The sequence below is a fragment of the Malaclemys terrapin genome, chromosome 1, assembly GCF_027887155.1.
Source record: "Malaclemys terrapin pileata isolate rMalTer1 chromosome 1, rMalTer1.hap1, whole genome shotgun sequence".
NCBI classification, from domain to species: Eukaryota; Metazoa; Chordata; order Testudines; family Emydidae; genus Malaclemys; species Malaclemys terrapin.
Window position 1 is genome coordinate 45626728 of NC_071505.1, and position 19209 is coordinate 45645936.

Sequence of the window (19209 nt, forward strand, 5' to 3'; positions counted from 1 at the left end):
CTCCCCAAGGGGAGAATAAAGGGTTTTAACCCCCAAAATAAGAAATTAAACCAACTGATTGCATATTATATTATTGTACAATTAAATATATCAAACAAGATCTTTTATGAAAGCTTGTAATGTTCTAAACTTACTAATCATTATGAGATATGAATACAGGCTGTGGTTATGAATTTCTGTATTTGTATATTTAGAAAACTGTGCTCATAACCTGTGGTGCAACTTCAGTTCCACCTCTCAGCAGGGAGGTGTGAGCAGTCAAGGACACCTCCTAAACCAGTTGTTTACACAAATCTGACTTCAAGTAACTATCCATTGTCTAGCCCAGGACAAGATGATAGTGGACCATTAGAGTTAGTGGGAAAACCTTGGGGGTATTTCTATGCTTAAACTGCTGCACCAGCAATGCTGCAGCACTCGAGTGTAGACACTACCTCCTGATGCAGATGTAAGTTCCCAGTGGAGACCAGCCTTGAGACAACTCGAAATAATGTCAAGGGATGGTCTACACTGAAAAGTTACACTGACATAGCTACGAAAAATCCACACCCCTGAAAGATGCAAGTTAAGCTGACCTAACCCCTGGTGTAGACAGCACTAGGTTGAAAGAATAATTCTTCCATCGACCTAGCTATCACCTCTTGGGAAAGTGGATTACCTATAGCAATGTAAGGACCCTTTCCGTCACTGCAGTAAGTGTTTAGCACTGACTTGAGCACCCTAAGGGCATGGCTACACTTGCAAATGTAGAGCGCTTTGAGTTAAACCAGCCTTCGTAGAGTGCAGTAGGGAAAGCGCTGCAGTCTGTCCACACTGACAGCTGCAAGCGCACTGGCGTGGCCACATTTGCAGCACTTGCAGTGGCATTGGGAGCGGTGCATTGTGAGCAGCTATCCCACAGAGCACCTCTTCCCATTCTGGTGCTGTGGCTTGTGGGAAGGGTGCAGGGGGCGCAGGGCATTCTGGGTCCTGTCCCAATGCCCCGTGATGCATCAGTTCACATCCCAGCAATCCCTCTGCTTCCGTCCACAATTGGCGCCATCTTTCAATGTTTTTTGTACTGCGCGCTCTCTCTTCCCTTTCGGTCTGTGGGAATGGAGCCCAAACTGATGAGGAATATGCTGACGAGTCTCGCCAGCACATCACGTTTGGCAGTCGAGTTATTCCTTAAGCTCCAAAGTGACAGTGAGGACTCTGATGATATCAATTCGAGTAACGCATATGACGTGAGATTGCTTGTGGCATTCATGGAGATGCTCCCCACCATGGAATGGCGCTTTTGGGCTAGGAAAACAAGCACTGAGTGGTGGGATAACATCGTCATGCAAGTCTGGGATGACGAACAACGGCTGCAGAACTTTCGGATGAGAAAAGCCACTTTCATGGGACTGTGTGATAAGCTCGCCCCCACCCTGCGGCACAAGGACACGAGATTGAGAGCTGCCCAGACAGTGGAGAAGCAGGCGGCTTTTGCAGTCTGTAAGCTGGCAACTCCAGACAGCTACCGATCGGTCGCTAACCAGTTTGGAGTGGGGAAGTCGACCATTGGAATCGTGTTGATACAAGTTTGCAGGGCCATTAATCACATCCTGCTCAGAAAAACCGTGACTCTGGGTAAGGTGCATGACATTGTGGCTGGCTTTGCACAAATGGGTTTCCCTAACTGTGGAGGGGAGATAGATGGGACACATATTCCAATCCTGGCACTAGCCCACCTAGCCTCCGAGTATGTTAATCAGAAGGGCTATTTCTCTATGATTCTCCAGGCGCTTGTGGATCACCATGGGCATTTTATTGACATTAACGCAGGCTGGCCTGGAAAGGTGCATGACGCACGCATCTTTCGGAACACTGGCCTATTCAGGAAGCTGCAAGCTGGGACTTTTTTCCCAGACCAGAACATCACCATAGGGGAAGTCGAAATGTCCATTGTGATCCTTGGAGACCCTGCTTACCCTTTAATGCCATGGCTCATGAAACCCTACACAGGGAGCCTTGACAGCAGCAAGGAGCGGTTCAACAACAAGCTGAGCCGGTACAGAATGACTGTGGAGTGTGCTTTTGGCCGTTTAAAGGGCTGCTGGCGCTCTCTGTATGGGAAGCTGGACCTGGCCGATAACAGCATCCCCGCGGTTATATCCACGTGCTATACCCTCCAAAACATTTGTGAAGGGAAGGGTGAAAGATTCACTCAGGCAAGGAACTCAGAGGTTCAACACCTGAAGGCCGAATTTGAACAGGGATATTAAAGAGCAAGGCTATTAGAGGGGCCCAGTGCGAGGCTGCAAGGATTAGGGATGCCTTGGGGAGCAATTTGAGGCTGAAAGCCACCAGTAATGTCTGGTGCCCTGCACGTGAGTGAAGTTCAGGGGTTCCAATGTTAGTAGGAATCTGTGTTTGCTACGTATGATACACTGACTTGCAGTGCCTGTTGCTTTCCTGGGCTAAGGTATCTTACTTTATGCAATAATAAAGAATCTTTTCAAAGCAAAAAAATCCATTTATTGAAAAGAAACACAACTGCTTGGGAAACAGAAAGGGCAAGGGGATGCAGTAGGGAACGGTACAATCACAGATTTGTGTATGTCCTGTTATCATACTCAGCCTTCCAGTTTGGAGTGCTGTACAATAAGTGCAGCACTTCAGGATGGCTATACTGCATGGTGATGGGGGTTGAGTGTAGTGGGGAAGGGTCGTAGTTTTCAGGGTTGGGTGGTGAAGCTACAGGTGTTGGAGGCAGCTGGTGGTGATAAGAACCCGGATGTTGAAGGTGACATGGGGGCACCAGGGAAAGAGTTTTGGGACAAAGGCTGCGGGGGGGGGAGAGGGAGACAGGCGCGGTGGTGCTCTGCCTGCATGGCTACGAGCACGTGGATTGAGTCCACTTGGCGCTCCATGATGCTTATCAGCCGCTCCGTGCTCTGGTACCAGCGATCCGCATTTAGCCAGCGGACCCTCCTTTCACTCTCCCGCCACTCCTGCACTTTTTGATTTTCATTAAGGGAGTGCTGCATGACTTCATGCAGCATGTCCTCTTTGCTTCTACGTGGCCTCTTCCTGATTCTTTGCAGCCTCTCGGCCGGTAACAACACAGACAGCTGAGATCTCAAGGCTGCATCTGTAAAGGCAAAATGCAACACTTAACAGAGGCAGCATTGTTCACAACAGACAGAGCAATGATTCCCCTGTACTTAAGGAGGGCAAGCACAGTCTACACTAGGGGTCGGCAACCTTTCAGAAGTGGTGTGCCGAGTCTTCATTTATACACTCTAATTTAAGGCTTTGCGTGCCAGTAATACATTTTAACATTTTTTAGAAGGTCTCTCTATAAGCCTATATATTATATAACCAAACTACTGTTATATGTAAAGTAAACAAGGTTTTCAAAATGTTTCCGAAGCTTTATTTAAAATTAAATTAAAATGCAGATCTTATCAGTTTAGTGTGATCCTTGCCCTTGCTTTCCCTTGCTAAGTTTCCAACGTCTGGCACGTATTTGGATACTTTAAGCTGCACACAGGCTTCTGAGTGATCAGTTGTTAACCGGCTGGCAGAAGGTCAGCGGCTGGAACCCAAGATCAGCAGCTGAAGTGAGTGGAGCTGGCTGCTGGTAGGGCTGAGCAGGGCCAGAGGCCTGGACCTTGTCTGGCAGGAGGCCTGCGCTGGAACTCCAACTGGAAGCAAGGTGAGTGGGGCTGCGGTGGGGACCCTGGCTGGCAAGGGGCCAGCAGCCGGAACCCCAGAGCAGCGACTGAGCATCTCAGCTAGCCCCCACTCTGGGGTTTCAGCCACTGGCTCCTGCCAGCCGGGGTCTCAGCCCGCTGCCAGCCTGGGGTTCCTTCACCCAGGCTGGCAGTGGGTGCTGAGTGGGACCGGCGGCGGGATCTCGGCTGGCAAGGGGCCAGCAGTGGGAACCCCAGAGCGGCGGCGGGCTGAGCTGCTCAGCCCACCACTGCGTGCCATCAAAAATTGGCTCGTGTGCCACCTTTGGCACACGTACCGTAGGTTGCCGACTCCTGGTCTACACAATAGCATAATTTGCCCGTCCCAAAGCGAGTGCACATAATCCACGGGAGCCCCCAAATGGTGAGTAAGCACAGGGTCAAGGGGGACTGATTCTTTCATGGCTGTAGTGTCCTCTGGGTTTCTGTGCCTTGGGGAGAGCCAACAGCTGCAGGGGGCCCCATACTGAACATTGTCCCCACATTTTCCACAGAAGTTCGTCCTGGAAGATACCTCGCTGCTGAGGGTGACCTGGGAAACAAGGGAGGGTCTTCTACTACAATGCGGCTTCCGCCCTGGCCCATATGCAGCTCATCTATGTGCAGCAATAGTCCCCCCGCTCCTCACGGCACACCGGTGAAGACATGTTAGCCTGATTGGGACAAGGACCACAGTGGCTCTCCCACGAAACCTGCACAAGTGCATTGGCCAAGTTCTGGCTGAGACCTTTGAAGAGATCACTGAGGCTGATTACCGCAATGTGAGAGAGCACATCAACGCCCTATTCCGCATCTAGGCATGCATGCAGCTCTAACCCTCCTCGCCCCAAGAGCCCGCACCGAATAACTTCTTTCCCAAAATAAAAGCCTCTTACCGGGAACCTCCTCTGGTGTTTGTCCTTCCCCAAGAACCGACCGCTGCGACTGGCTACCTTCTTCCTGGCTTGAGAAAAGCTCCTGGCTGCATGCATCTAGGGATGCCGGGGTGTCTTCCTCCTCCTCAGCACCCTCGCTCCTGCTTTGCTGCTCCTCCTCTTCCTTCTCCTTTTCCTGCCTTGTTGGACTGGGCTCTGAAGTGTCCATGGTGGTACTCGGAGTGGAGGTGGGGTCACCCCCAAGTATCGCGTCCAGCTCTTTGTAAAAACGGCAGGTCGTGTGGGCAGCACTGGAGCAGCTGTTTGCCTCATGGGCTTTGCAGTAGACATTCCGCAGCTCCTTCACTTTAATCCTTCACTGCAGAGCGTCCCGGTAATGGCCCCTTTCCATCATGTCCCTTGATATCTGCCTGAAGGTATCGTAATTCCTACGGCTGGAGCGCAGCTGGGACTGGACAACTTCCTCGCCCCAAACACTGATGAGATCCGGCACCTCGCCATTGCTCCATACTGGGGATCGCTTGGCGCGTGGAGACATGGTCACGAGGAAAGATTCGCTGAGAGCATTCCACACCTGGCTGAGCAAACAGGAAAGGGATTTTTAAAATTCCCAGAGAATTTAAATGGCGGGTCTGGTGGTTGGTCACCTGAAGGCAGGGCAGTAGAGTTCAAACTGATGACCATAGTGACTAGAACAGGCATTGTGGGACAGTTCTGGAGGCCGATCAGAGCACATTAACAGACCAGGGCGTTCACACTGGCACTGCAGTGCTCCAGCGGGGGCACATCAAACGTTATTCCACTCGCCGAGGTGGAGTACCAGGAACACTTTAGCCGTGGAGTCAGAGCGCTCTACGTGCCTTGCCAGTGTGGACGGGTCGTGAGTTAGAGCACATGGGGCTGCTTTAATGCGTTCTAACTCCAAAGCGCTGCCGCGGGAACGCTCCTGCAGCAGCGCTTTGAAATGCGAGTGTGGTCGCTGCAGGTACTCCACCTCCCTGAGGGGATTAGCTTACAGCGCTGGGAGCACTGTTTACACTGGTGCTTTACAGCGCTGTAACTTGCTGCGCTCAGGGGGGTGGTTTTTCACACCCCTGAGCGAGAAAGTTGCAGCGCTGTAAAGCGCCAGTGTAGCCATAGTCTTTGTCACTTTTGAAAATGAAACATAGGCTGTTACCTATTGACAAATCTGCTCTGGAAGTCATAATTGCCATAATGTTCTTTTTATCGAACAATGTTCTTCTATCTGTTGGGTTTGAGAACCACCAAGGCCCTATTCATTCCCGGAAACCATTCCACATACCTGACTTTTAGCTAGAATGAGATGGTTTACATTGTTTCATATGCAGTTGTCAAATAATTTATACAGGCTGTCCAAGAATGACTTGGAAAACTTTTGGGGCAGTGGGGTGGCTAGATCTGCAGGCTGGCACACAAATATTTATTTTTAAAACAATGGAAGAGGTAAATGATTATTATTGATATTACAGTAGCATCTAGAAGGCCAAAGCACAGTTAGGTTATACTAACTTCTGTACAAATACAGAGAAATAATCCTTGCCCCAAAGAGATTACAATCTAAATATACAAGAGACAAAAGGTGGGAGGAGGGGCATTATTATCCTCATTTTATAGGTGGGGAATTGAGGCACAGAGATTAAGTGACTTGCCCAAGGTCAGAAAAGAAGGCGGTGGGAGGGATGGAAATTGAACTTAAGTCTCTGGCATCCTGGTACAGTGCTTTAACTAAAAGAACATACTAAGCTAAGTGGGTGAGTAGACAACTAAATGAATGCAAATGAAGTCTTACATGGTTTTAACTGGTAGTGTACGTAGGGAGAACTAATTTGAAATTACAGTAGCTGAAGATAGCCTGTAACAAAGTAACCCCATAGAGAAAATGTCCGGGACCACTGTGAATAGGTCGATAATCATGTATGATCAAGTACAGTAGCTGTAGTCAGTGGTGAATGTAAACTAGGTTGTACAATGGCAAAAAACACTGAAATAAAAATTAAACAGAAAGCATTAGGACAGGTTCATATAAATCACTGATATAGACATTATTATATCACAGTTTTGGTTAATTCACCTTGAAAACAATACTGCATAACGTGAAAAGATTCAATTAAGAGCAGCTAGTGTAAGGAATGATGAGGGGCATGAGGACAGAGATTTGAACCTAGCAGTGCAAAGGAGGGAGAAATGACAAGACATATTCAGAATAATTATAGAGTTAAGACAGATCAACTATGCTTCATTTGAGGCCCAATCCTAATTCTACTGAAGTTTATGGGAATTTTTGCCACTGATTTGGGAATGGCACCTAACTACTCTGTGCCTTATTTCTCCCTTCAAAAATGGGAATAATAAATTACATACCTAGCAAGATTATTGGTTTGATTCATTAATATTTGTCTTTGAGGAAGGGACCATAACAAGTAAAACGGGGCGCTGATTCTGACTGAAACCTTTGTGCCTATTGTAATTATAAGCGGTAATGAATGTATGTGTATATAAGTATAAGTAGTAAAGACTATATTTGGTTACACAACATTTTCCATTATAAAACCCTGTTTTCAGTTGTTTATAGCTTTGCCAAATTTTAACCCTTTGGACTTAAACTTTCCATGTTGGATGTCTGCCTTAAGCTAAATTTATTTTAAAAAATTTCATTAAAAAAAAAAAAAAAAAAAAACCACAACACCCAATGAAACAAAAACCACCCAAACAAACAATAGTTCACCTGTTTCTGAGAAAAAGATTAGGGACAAATATGTTATTTTGTCCAGATTAAAAAAAAATCCTTACATCCATTTTGTTGGGGAAGCTCTAATGCCTTGTGTTTTGGAGCAGGGACTTGAAATTGATATATGTGGGAGCACAGGCACCAACTCTGTGGGTGCTCCGGGGCTAGAGCACCTCTGGGGAAAAATTAGTGGCTGCTCTGCATCCACCCGCAGCCAAGCTCCCTGCCCACCTCACCTCCTCCTCCTCCCCTGAGCGTGCCACCGTTCCTCCGCCTACCTCCCAGCGCTTGTCACCGCCAAACAGCTGTAGCAAGCTCAAGGAGGAAGGGGGAGGAGCAGGAACATAGCATGCTCAGGGGAGAAGGTAGGGAAGAGGTGGGGGCGGGGATTTGGGGAAGAAGTAGGAATAGGGGCTGGGAGGGGGCAGAGTTGGGGGTGGGGACTTTGGGGAAGGGGTTGAAATGGGGCCGGGAGTAGAGGGAGGGTCGAGCACCCACTGGTGCCAGTAGAAGCCAGCGCTTATGCATGGGAGTTTCTCCCCTAATGTGAGGGATGTGCACTGAATGAGGCAAGGATCCTGTGGAACAACAGTATTTGATCATATAATTAGAGAATGTATCACAATGCATATACACAAAGGGGCTAAAATAAGGCTCCACATGTAATGTTAAATGTGGCACTTCCTAACTTCAGAGTGCTTGACTGTGCAATTTTAATAACACTGGTCCACAATTTTTGAGAAGTCGTCTGCTTCAGAGATAAAATGTGCTATTTATTATGTATTTTGATGTGCTGAATTCAAATATGACCATTAAAACAACTGATTGGCTACTGTTTCTAAGATATTTAAGTTTTTACATTTTATGTCTATGTATATTGTGTAGATAGTACAGTTTTAATCATAAACTGTAAACCTAGGTCTTTTCATGTGTTTATGGTTGCTTTACATGATAATATTTAACCTGTCCTGTTTATGTAACACTTTAAAAATCAGCAAAAGGGTTATATAAATAAAATTTATTATGAAACAAAAGGCAAAAAAATATGTACATAGTTTAGTCCTATTCAGTGTCTACTGGGCGCTTCTTGGCTTGTCTCTTGTATTCATTAAATGGAGCATCTCTTGTCACTGTCCAGCAATAGTCTGCAAGCATTGATGGCCTCCATTTGCCCTGATAGCGTTTTTCCATTGTTGCAATGTCCTGGTGAAATCGCTCGCCGTGCTCGTCGCTCACTGCTCCGCAGTTCGGTGGAAAAAAATCTAGATGAGAGTGCAAAAAATGCATCTTTAGTGACAAGTTGCAACCAAGGCTTTTGTATGCCTCGAGGAGGTTTTCCACCAACAACCGGTAGTTGTCTGCCTTGTTGTTTCCGAGAAAATTTATTGCCACTAACTGGAAGGCTTTCCATGCCGTCTTTTCCTTGCCACGCAGTGCATGGTCAAATGCATCATCTCGAAGAAGTTCACGAATCTGAGGACCAACAAAGACATCTTCCTTTATCTTAGCCTCACTTAACCTTGGAAATTTTCCATGGAGGTACTTGAAAGGTGCTTGTGTTTTGTCAATGGCCTTGACAAAGTTCTTCATCAGACCCAGTTTGATGTGTAAGGGTGGTAACAAAATCTTCCTTAATTCAACAAGTGGTGGATGCTGAACCCTTTTCCTCCCAGGCTCCAATGACTGTCGGAGTGGCCAATCTTTCTGGATGTAATGGGAATCTCTTGCACGACTATCCCATTCACAGAGAAAACAGCAGTACTTTGTGTATCCAGTCTGCAGACCAAGCAAGAGAGCAACAACCTTCAAATCGCCACAAAGCTGCCACTGATGTTGGTCATAGTTTATGCACCTCAAAAGTTGTTTCATGTTGTCATAGGTTTCCTTCATATGGTCTGCATGACCAACTGGAATTGATGGCAAAACATTGCAATTATGCAGTAAAACAGCTTTAAGACTTGTCTTCAATGAATCAATGAACAGTCTCCACTCATCTGGATCGTGAACGATGTTGAGGGATGCCATCACACCATCGATGTTGTTGCAGGCTACAAGATCACCTTCCATGAAGAAGAATGGGACGAGATCCTTTTGCCGGTCACGGAACATGGAAACCCTAACATCACCTGCCAGGAGATTCCACTGCTGTAGTCTGGAGCCCAACAGCTCTGCCTTACTCTTGGGTAGTTCCAAATCCCTGACAAGGTCATTCAGTTCACCTTGTGTTATGAGGTGTGGTTCAGAGGAGGAGGATGGGAGAAAATGTGGGTCCTGTGACATTGATGGTTCAGGACCAGAAGTTTCATCCTCTTCCTTGTCTGACTCAAGTGAGAATGATTCTGGTACATCAGGAACTGGCAGTCCTTCTCCGTGGGGTACTGGGCGTATAGCTGACGGAATGTTTGGATAATGCACAGTCCACGTTTTCTTCTTTGACACACCTTTCCCAACTGGAGGCACCATTCAGAAGTAACAACTGCTGGTATGATTTGTTGGCTCTCTCCAAATCATTGGCACTGCAAAAGGCATAGATTTCCTTTTCCTGTTCAACCACTGGCGAAGATTTGTTGCACAAGTGTTGCAGCATATGTGTGGGGCCCACCTCTTGTCCTGATCTCCAATTTTGCAGCCAAAATAAAGGTGATAGGCTTTCTTAACCATAGTGGTTATACTGCGCTTTTGTGATGCAAAAGTCACTTCACCACAAACATAGCAGAAGTTATCTGCACTGTTCACACAAGTACGAGGCATCTCTGCTCACTTTGGCTAAACAGAAATGTGTCCCTTTGCAAAATCAAACACTGACAAATAAGAGAACACGACACTGTATGATTTCTAGAGCTGATATAGGGCAATTTGTTCAGCAGAGTGATGTAAGCTTCGTTATGATTGCATCATCCATGACTTCTAGGAATAACATTCATATCATGTATGACGCAATATCAGCTTCAGATTACATCATTCATTGTTTTGCCTAAAAAGCAAGTACTGTCCAAACCCAGTCATAGATTTATTCATAGATCCAGTCAAAGATGTATTTTAGTCATTTCTGGTTTAAATTGAGATCCCTTCCCTTTATAACTCACTTATCCTCCGCCATTCCCAAGTCAAGGGTCGTATATACTGACCCAATAGCATATCTTGAAAACTAGAGCCAACAACAATTTTAAGCATCATTTTCGTTCTCAGTGACCCAGAATTAGTAAAGTTTGACTACATTTATTTTAGAAGCATTTTGGCTGTAGAGCAGTGTAATCTTTTAATGTTATTTTTGTATAATTACAAATATGTAATAAAATGTACTTTCAGATTCTTAGAAGACCCTAAGAGCTAAATGAATTCATGGTTATCTATAATAAAATCCTTTAAGTGAACACACAAAGAACCAACAAAAACTGGATAGCTATTAGAAATAATTTACAGGTGTGGAAAACAGTGTTCTGTAAATCTTGGGGATACTTAAATGATCCCTTACCACAGGCAATGGAGAAGGTCTTTCAGTTTCTGAACATGCTTTGCAAACATTACCTCAGTGGCCTGTAGAGTGACCAGATGTCCCGATTTTATAGGGACAGTCTAGGGTTACCAGATTTGAACTTTCAAAAAAGAGGACACTCCATGGTGGGGGGCGGGTAGCCCCGCCCCCATCCACTCCCTCCCACTTCCTGGCCCCTTACTGCCCTCACAGAACCCCCAACCCATCCAACCCCCCCTGCTCTTTGTCCCCTGGTTGCCCCCTCCGGGACTCCTGCCCCTAACCGCCCCCTGGGACCCAGGGCCGGCTCCAGGCATCAGCCAACCAAGCACGTGCTTGGGGCGGCACCTTGGAAGGGGCGGTCAATCTTGGAGTGGCGGGGGGCGCTCGGATTTTTTTGTTTTGTTTTTTTGGTTTGGTGGGGTTTTTTGGCTCGAGGTTTTTTGTTTTTGTTTCAGCGGTGTGGCGCTGGGGGGGTGTGGGGAGGGGGCACGGCATGGCGCTCGGATTCTGGGCGGCCCGGCGCTCAGGATTTGGGCGGCCCGGCGCTCAGGATTTGGGCGGCCGGGCACAGCACGGCACTCAGGGGGGTTTGGGCGGTGCGGCGCTTGGAGGGGACGGGGGGTTGGGCGGTGCGGCGCTCGGGATTTGGGCGGCCTGGCCCGGCGCTCGGGGGGGGGAGCAGGGGTTTGGGCAGGGCGGCGCTTGGGGGGTGGGGGGCGGCGCTGCGGCAAGGCGGGGGGTTTTGGCGGCGTATGTTATGGCGGGGCGGTGCTCTTTTTTTTGGCCTGGGGCGGCAAAAAAGTTAGAGCTGGCCCTGCTAGGATCCTACCCCCTATCTAAGCCTCCCTGCTCCTGGTCCCTGACTGCCCCCTCCTGACTCCCCCCCACCCTAACTGCCCCTCCAGGACTCCACCCCCTACCTGTCCCTGACTGCCCCAACTCCTAGCCACACCCCCGCCACCAGACAGGCCCCCCCAGAACCTCCAGCCCATCCAACCCCCCCGTCCCCTGACTGCCCCATCCCCTCCTCACACCCCCGACCGCCCTCCCAGGAACCTCCGACCGATCCAACCCCCCCGCTCCTTGACTGCCCGACCCCTCTCCACACTCCTGCCCCCTGACAGGCCTCCCCCCACAGAGCCCCCCAACCCATCCAACCCCCCCTCTCCCTGTCCCCTGACTGCCCCCCTGGGACCTCTGTCCCTTCTCCAACCCCCCAGCTCCCCTACCGTGCTGCTCAGACCAGTGTGCCTGGCTCCACACGGAACCAGACACGCTGCCGTGCTCCTCCATGGAGCACACAGCTCCGTCCCCCACAGAGCGCTGTGGGCGCGGCATGCTGAGGTTACAGGGGAGGGGAGGAGCTCTGGCTGCTGGAGGCCCTGATGTGAGTGGCTCAATCCGGCCCGGCCACTCTGTCAGCCGCGCCGCACTCTGCATTGGGAGGGAAATTCCAGACCTTTTTAGATTTTTACAAAGTCTTCCCGGATGGCAATTTAAATCCCCAAAATCCAGACATGTCCGGGATAATCTGGATATATGGTAACCCTAGGACAGTCCCAATTTTTGGGTCTTTTTCTTATATAGACTCCCATTACTCCCCCGACCCGACCTGATTTTTCACACTTGCTGTCTGGTCACCCTAGTGGCCTGGCCCAATACAAGAGTGGTGTCAAACAGGGTGACCAGCCTTACGCTGTGTGCCCCCGGAGATACTTACCAGTAACATGAGTAAGGCCCCCCTGGAGCCCCTCGAACAGGGGCATTTATCATGACTAGCATCGCCAAGCAGCCGCCCGGCGAAGGAAGAGAGGCGGGGCGCCCCGACCGCGTGCAGGCGAACGGCGGAGGGATACAAGGGCGGAGCTGGCCGGGCAGGGGCACCAGCGCACCCAAGGTCTATCGGGGGGACGGGAAGGGGGTGTGAGGCGGGAAGAGGTGACAGCGACGGGACGTGCTGCTGGCTCAGGAGAACAAGCAACGTTCCTCGGCCGCCTCAGGCTGTAGGGCAGAGAACGGTGCGGACCGCAGTGAGAACAACTAGGCGGGATCGCAAAGCATTGGCGCTTGCGCATCGAGCCGCCCGTACCAGCAGCCGCTCTGTCTTCTGCGCAAGCGCGGTGAGGATTGGGACGCCGTTGCCGTGGCTGCGGAGTGACGGACGGAGCCCCAGGCCCTAGGGGTCCCCCGCCCCACAGTGAGGGGTCGCGGCCCTCCAGCCTCCGCTGACCTCAGCCAGACGCTTCGCGGGAGCCCCGCCGTGAGCGCCCGGCCCGGAGCCGCCTGAGCGCGCAGCTAATCCGGGCTTGGCCGCGGCGGTGGGCGGAAAGTTCCCGACCCTGCGGGGCCCGGACGCCCCTGGGGCCGGGGCCTGTGATGGGCGAGGGGAATCCCCGCGGCCCTGCCCCCTTCCGCTGCTGCGCCCCCTGAGCTGGCCGAGCCGGAGGATGAAGAAGATCTTCGGCTTCGGGAAGAAGAAGAAGGGGCAGTCGCCGGCTTGCCGCGCCTCGCTGCCCGGGGTCGGCTACGAGCTGCGGGAGAAGGAGCTGGGCAAGCTGCACCGAGCGGCCGCCGGCGGGGACCTGGGCAAGCTCCAGCAGCTGCTGAAGAAACACGACATCAACCAGCTGGATAAAGAGAACAGGTACCGGGGGCGGGCGGGGCGCAGTGGCCGTGGCCCTCCCCAGCTCAGCCACGGCCGGAAAGCGCGACTCGGAGCAGCCCCTTCACACCCCTGTTGCCAGGGCTCGCCAAGTGGGGCCAAAGATCCTCCTTCCCTAGCTCCAGAGAAGCAGCACTTACATAGGCACCAAGTGAAGTGGGCTGTAGCCCACGAAAGCTTATGCCCAAATAAATTTGTTAGCCTTTAAAGTGCCACAAGGACTCCTCGTTGTTTTTGTTTTATTGTAAACCAAACTGTCAGCTGCTCCAGCCCAGTGGCAGCTTGTGGCCCAATCCGCACACAGCGGTGGCCCATGTGACATCCTCAAGGATGCCACAGGTTGTGTGGATGTGGCTCACATAACTGATAGAGAGCAGCATATGGAGTCCCCAGTGGTAAATAGATTGAGAACCGCTGTACCCTCATGATGCTGTAGCCTCCCTGTGCAGCATGGGCACGGGTCAGTTGCAATTTAAACTAATGTACATGGTGGATTCTCTGTAACTTTTGAAGTCTTTAAACCATGAGTTAAGGACTTCAGTAACTCAGGCAGAGGTGAGGGGGGTCTGTTATAGGAGTTGGTGGGTGAGGTTCTGTGGCAGCAAAGGAGATCAGACATTAGATGATCACGGTGGTCCCTTCTGACCTGAAATTCTATGAGTCTTATGTCTAGGGAACAGACATCCCACTTTTAAAGGGACAGTCCCATATTTAAGCCCCCCTGCAAGTGTCCTGACTTTTTCTTAAAAACGGGCAAATTGTCCCGTATTTTCTGTCCTTTTTCCCCCACCCCCATCAGTACTGGTGGTTCCTGCTGCTGGCTGGATCCCTGTTTGCCAGCCACCCGCCCACCAGTGGTGAGTGTGGGGGTCCAGTGGCTGATGATGGGGGTAGGTGTGCAAGGCTGGTGGCGGGGCAAAGCTGCAGTGCGTGGGGCTGGCCGCTTCCCCTGCTGATCCATCAGCACAGCCCCCATTGGGTGCTGGCTCTTGGTCATCAGGGCCCCACCCCCAGTCCCATTTCCAGCTGGAACTGGCTGCAAGCTGCTATGGCTGGTGAGTGCGGGCAGGTGCTAGGCAGCAGCCAGTTAAGTGTCGGCCACCCATCTGCTCCTTATGTGCTCCCCCTCTTGCTGTCCTCTCCCTGCTTTGCCCCTTCACCCCCCCCCCCCCAATTCCACTGCTCCTTCATATGCCCCCAACCCCCGGTCAGAGTGCTTGGCTCACCAACAGCCTGGCCAGCAGGCTCCTTCCTTCCCCCACTGCCTCTGACTGGGCTGGCACCCCAGGAAAGCCCAAGACCCTCCAGCTCGGGGCGCTGGCCATGGGGAGCCAAGTCCGGCACGTGCCAAAGCCCTGCACAGTGCTGGCACAGGGAAGCCGCTCCACCCCTCAGCTAAGCTCTGGAGTGGCGGGGTGGAGGGGAAGCGATTTCCAGCCTATTTGCGCCCCGACTGTGCAGGTTCCATAGCAGCCCCCCCGGGCAGGATCTTAGCATCCCCTTCTCACACACACACATACCTGGGGTCCTCCCCACAGGGAGCACGGGGCTGCTCTGTCCCCTCACACCCTCTCCTGCTAAACCACCTCTCTGGCCAGGTTTGCGGAAGCCCCTGCAGTCAGGTTCCCTGGACCCTAGTGCACAATGCATCCTTAGGGCTTAATACCTTCCTGCCCATGCTGTAAGCCGGGGACAGGAGGCAGTTGTGTTGTGTTGGTGGCCATCAGAAGCCTGGAAGTGTTAGCTACCTTTCAACACTGTGCAGGCAGGAAAGGACAAGCTGCTTCCAGACACAAGGGTGGGTGGTGGAGAAGAGATGAGCTCTGCAAAGACACTGGCCAGGTCATCCCTTCCCCGTCCCCTGCAACTGGAAGCTGCTCCCATCCCATCCCTCCCCCAAGGTGCTGAAAAGTTGCTGTGGGCCACATTCTGGTGTGAACCCTGGCAGAAATCTGGGCCAGGTAGGTGACCCTGTATGCTGCCCCCATATATTGCCTGGGAAGACTTGGCGCCAGATACCAGGAGAGGCGGGTCCGTCTTGGGGGCCCAGCCAAGCATGGAGGATAGAGAGTGCCGGGCAGGGAGGGTCGGGTCAGGTCAGTCGATCATGCCTCCCTTCCCTCCCCCCCCACTCCCCCTCAAGAGAGGTGTATGGGAGTGTGTGTCACCTCTCCCTTTGTGAACCCTAAAGCCTTAAAGATAAGAAGGTAAATAAAAATAATCCAGCTACTCAATATTTCTTTGTAACGGGCTCAGTCAACTTGATGCTAATTTGAACGTTAGATCTGATTGATTGCCATTGAACTCGCTTGAATATGAGAAATTTTACTAGGTGTTCCATATTCAGCATAGGGAAATATGGTCACCCTACTTATGGCAAAACTGTTTTCCCCCTTGAAACAGAAGTTCCGGGAGCCAGAATGGCTCTGTAATATACCTTAAATGTTACCAAACGTAGGCACACTTTTAGATGGTTTTATGCTTTTTAAAACTGCCATTGCTTGCAGAGCTGTAACGAAGCATTTTAGCGCCTGTGGTAAGCAAGCATATTTGCGCCCCCTAGATGTGACTTGTGGGTGGCATGTGGGGTCTGCTTGATTTCTGCCTTCCATTTAGCACAGAGGTTTTCAAACTGTTGGGTACACCTTCCTAGGGGGATGCACCCCATTGTTTGAAAACTGTCGCCTCCGGGCCAGGAGCCGGGGTGTAATGTCAAAAACTGCTACTGACAGATTTTGCTATCAGCAGCAGTTACTGACATTTACGGATGTTCTCTTTTCCTGCATTGTCACAATGGCCAATGCAGCTGTGCCCAATCTTGCAAGTGGGTGGGGGCTGATGCTGCTGGGCCCAATCCTGCACGCCACCCCATTTTTGCATCCTTGCAGGCTCTGCTCCATGAGTGGCTGCCATGCTCACCCCGCCATACTTATGGCCATGGTTGCTTGGTGCAAATTATTTTAAGACTGTTCTTTGCCTTTTGTACCCATTTAAACTCCTGTCCCAACCCTCCATTGGATGCTTATTTTTCTCCTCTGTCTTGGGAGAAGTTTGAATGGAAGGAAAATTGTAAGGCCACCTGTGGTGCTAACATCTCCAGCAATCAGGAAGGTAGCTTTCTTATAGCACCCTGGCAACCGCAATTGATGGAGCCACAAGGCACATTGTCTGCCTTTATTTTGTGGAGTAGAAGTACCATTGATGATCCATTGAACTAGGTATATTAAGATTTAAAAGAAGCAGAAAGTTGAAGTGTTTAGTAGCAAAAGAAAAGAACCTACAATATTTCAAATGCAAAAGATTCAAGGAACATATGCGCAATGTAGACAATAGGAGAATTACAGGCTGTAATAAATTAAATATATTTTATTTATTGACACACTGCAAAGTTGAGTGGGTTTTCTGTGTGGTGAAATTGTTGTAAAGAATTAAAAATAACTATACTCTCTAAGCTGGTAATTAGCCAATCATAGTTCATGTTTTGGAACAAGTGATCAACTGATATTGGAATTTTTGGATTCACATAGCAATTCATATGAGAGGTAATGCTTTTGAATGATATTTCTTGCAATCAGGTACAGAAGAGAAGTATAAATTATGCAGCCACTAACTTTCAGGCAAAAAGTACAAATTCGAAAATGATTCTGTTGTCCCATTATGACAAAATCTATGCTGAATATTTCAAGCATCGCATGAGGACTTCAGCCATGCTATTCTCATTAGAATCAATGACAGTTGAGGCTGTAGATAAAATGTTGCACAGTATTCTGAAGGTAGGGGGATTTATGTAATATTTTGGTAGATTTTTATAAACAAATACATCTATTTACACATCCTTGAATATTCATACCATGTATTTAGTTTTGGCCTTCTTTTCAAGAAAAATGTTTTGTTTTCTTACATGGGTAAACTATTATGAAAATTACTTGGCCAGTTAGGCCCTGATCCTACAAGGAGTTCTACCTTAGAGAGGACTCTTATAGCAGGATTCAATGTTAGGACTATTAGAGTTGAGATTGGCACAAAGACAGGACACTGCTTGTGTTTTTTGCTTTGTTTTTTAGTGATTAAAGAATTAAAGGTGATAATTTCCCTATCTTACTCTGCCAATCAGAAGTTTTATAAACCCACTCCAGTGAGTGTAGGCTTTCATTTGCTGCAGTTGCTAGAAAATGTAATATATATTTTATCTTTACAAAATTCAGAACTGTCTTGAAATTTTGTTACAAAAGCCAATATCCTAACACTTTGGACAGTTTTGGCATTTTAATTATAAGGAAAAATTGCAGGTTTGGTTGTTATAGTCTAAGATTCCAATCCTGTAATCTGTTCTGCATTGGCAGAACTCTGCATTGCACTGGGATCCCATTAAAGCACCCTATTTGGGCACCGGTGTTCACCTGTACAGGTCCAGTTGCAGGATCAGCATCTAATAAGTGTATTATTTCAAGGATATTGTGTGGTTTTTTTTTAAATAGCTATTATCAGTTTCAGATTCTTAGTTTTGTAATGTTTTAAAGTACAGAAATGTTTTCCATTGGTAATATGGTTTCTTTTTAAGTTTATTTTTACAAAATCTAAAATTTGGGCCAAATTTAAATTGACATTATTCCTGTAACATAAACATCAAACTTTTCTTTGGTTGTCTGTTAATTTGATGTATCAATTTATTTTTAGGACACCTTTGCATCTTGCCTGTGCTAATGGGCATTTAGATGTCGTTACTTACTTAGTGGACAACAAGTGCAAACTAAATCTGTGTGACAATGATAACAGATCCCCGTTGATGAAGGTATGCACAGTATTTAATGCAGTTATGTAAGATGTACTGATATTACTTTTCCACTTAAGTACAAACTCTGTATTATGGAATGTAAAAAGTTACATTACTGTCAGTGGGTATGTGTATGTAATATAGTATATAAACAAAATGTTAATGCAGTTTTTTATTTATTAATTTCATTAAGTTGTGGCAATTCTAATAAGATGGAGTTTAACTTACGGAATTTATTCTCTCTTTTTCTGTTATATTCACAGGCAGTACAATGCCAGCAGGAAAAATGTGCAACTATGCTGCTAGAACATGGTGCAGAACCTAATCTTGTGGATGTTAACAGCAACACTGCCCTTCACCTGGCTGCCCAGACTGCTAATATATCTCTAGTAGTACAATTGCTTGAGTACAATGCCCATATTGATTCACAGAATAAGGTAACTGCTTATTTTTAGAAAAAGAGAACAAGAAAAATTGTAGATTTCAACTTCTAGTTTGGTGTATGTTTTTAAAAATAGAATAATCCACATTTTTGTCTTAAAACAGTATTTTTAAATTTCCTTTTAAAATCTGTTTTAATCAGAATCTTGGTATATAAATTATCATAGGTAAAGTAGCACTTCTGGGGTGGGGGTGGCTAGCCAAATGTTCCCCCCAGGCCTCCTGCGGAGCCAGAACTTTGGGGGCCCTGGCCTCAGCAGTCTCTGTGATCCCTCCCAGGAGTACTGTGTGGCCTGGAGCCCTACACATAATTTTCCTGAGGCCAGTAAAGAGACTGAATTTGGTTCCTTATTCCTGGTTACATTTTCCAAGTTTCTTATTTGTGCTACCAGCTCCTTATGTGATTCCCAGTTCCTTACTCCAAGGCCAAAAAATTACTTAGAAATATATTAAATTTTTAGAAATGTCATCAGATTAATGTGATTGTGATAACAATTTAAATTCCTGT

General features: G+C 48.4%; 2 protein-coding genes across 10 annotated transcripts in view; one reads left to right on the top strand and one right to left on the bottom strand.

The window, feature by feature from the left end:
* Positions 1-2485: 2485 nt before the first annotated feature.
* Positions 2486-12853, bottom strand: LOC128830353 (uncharacterized). The gene is made up of 3 exons (XM_054016174.1): positions 12545-12853; positions 4598-5175; positions 2486-3118 (listed from the first exon to the last, which is right to left on the bottom strand). The coding sequence occupies exons 2-3, from the start codon at positions 4803-4805 to the stop codon at positions 2703-2705; spliced, it is 624 nt and encodes a 207-aa protein (XP_053872149.1). The 5' UTR covers positions 4806-5175; positions 12545-12853; the 3' UTR covers positions 2486-2702.
* A 110-nt stretch (positions 12854-12963) lies between these two features.
* Positions 12964-19209, top strand: part of ANKRD26 (ankyrin repeat domain containing 26) — a 171412-nt gene continuing 165166 nt past the window's right edge. For all 9 annotated transcript variants that reach the window (XM_054023494.1, XM_054023501.1, XM_054023508.1 and 6 more), the window contains exons 1-3: positions 12964-13468; positions 18164-18278; positions 18524-18697. In XM_054023494.1, coding sequence (XP_053879469.1) covers positions 13272-13468; positions 18164-18278; positions 18524-18697 — 486 coding nt within the window. In that variant the 5' untranslated portion in view covers positions 12964-13271. The remainder of the gene's footprint in view (positions 13469-18163; positions 18279-18523; positions 18698-19209) is intronic.

What these genes read in the sequence shown, in the direction of transcription:
- LOC128830353 (XM_054016174.1), bottom strand. Translation starts at nt 4,805, where the DNA reads ATGGACACTTCAGAGCCCAGTCCAACAAGGCAGGAAAAGGAGAAGGAA. An exon ending in AACACCAGAGGAGGTTCCCG is followed by an intron (nt 3,119 to 4,597) that starts GTAAGAGGCTTT and finishes TTGCCTTTACAG; the next exon opens with ATGCAGCCTTGAGATCTCAG.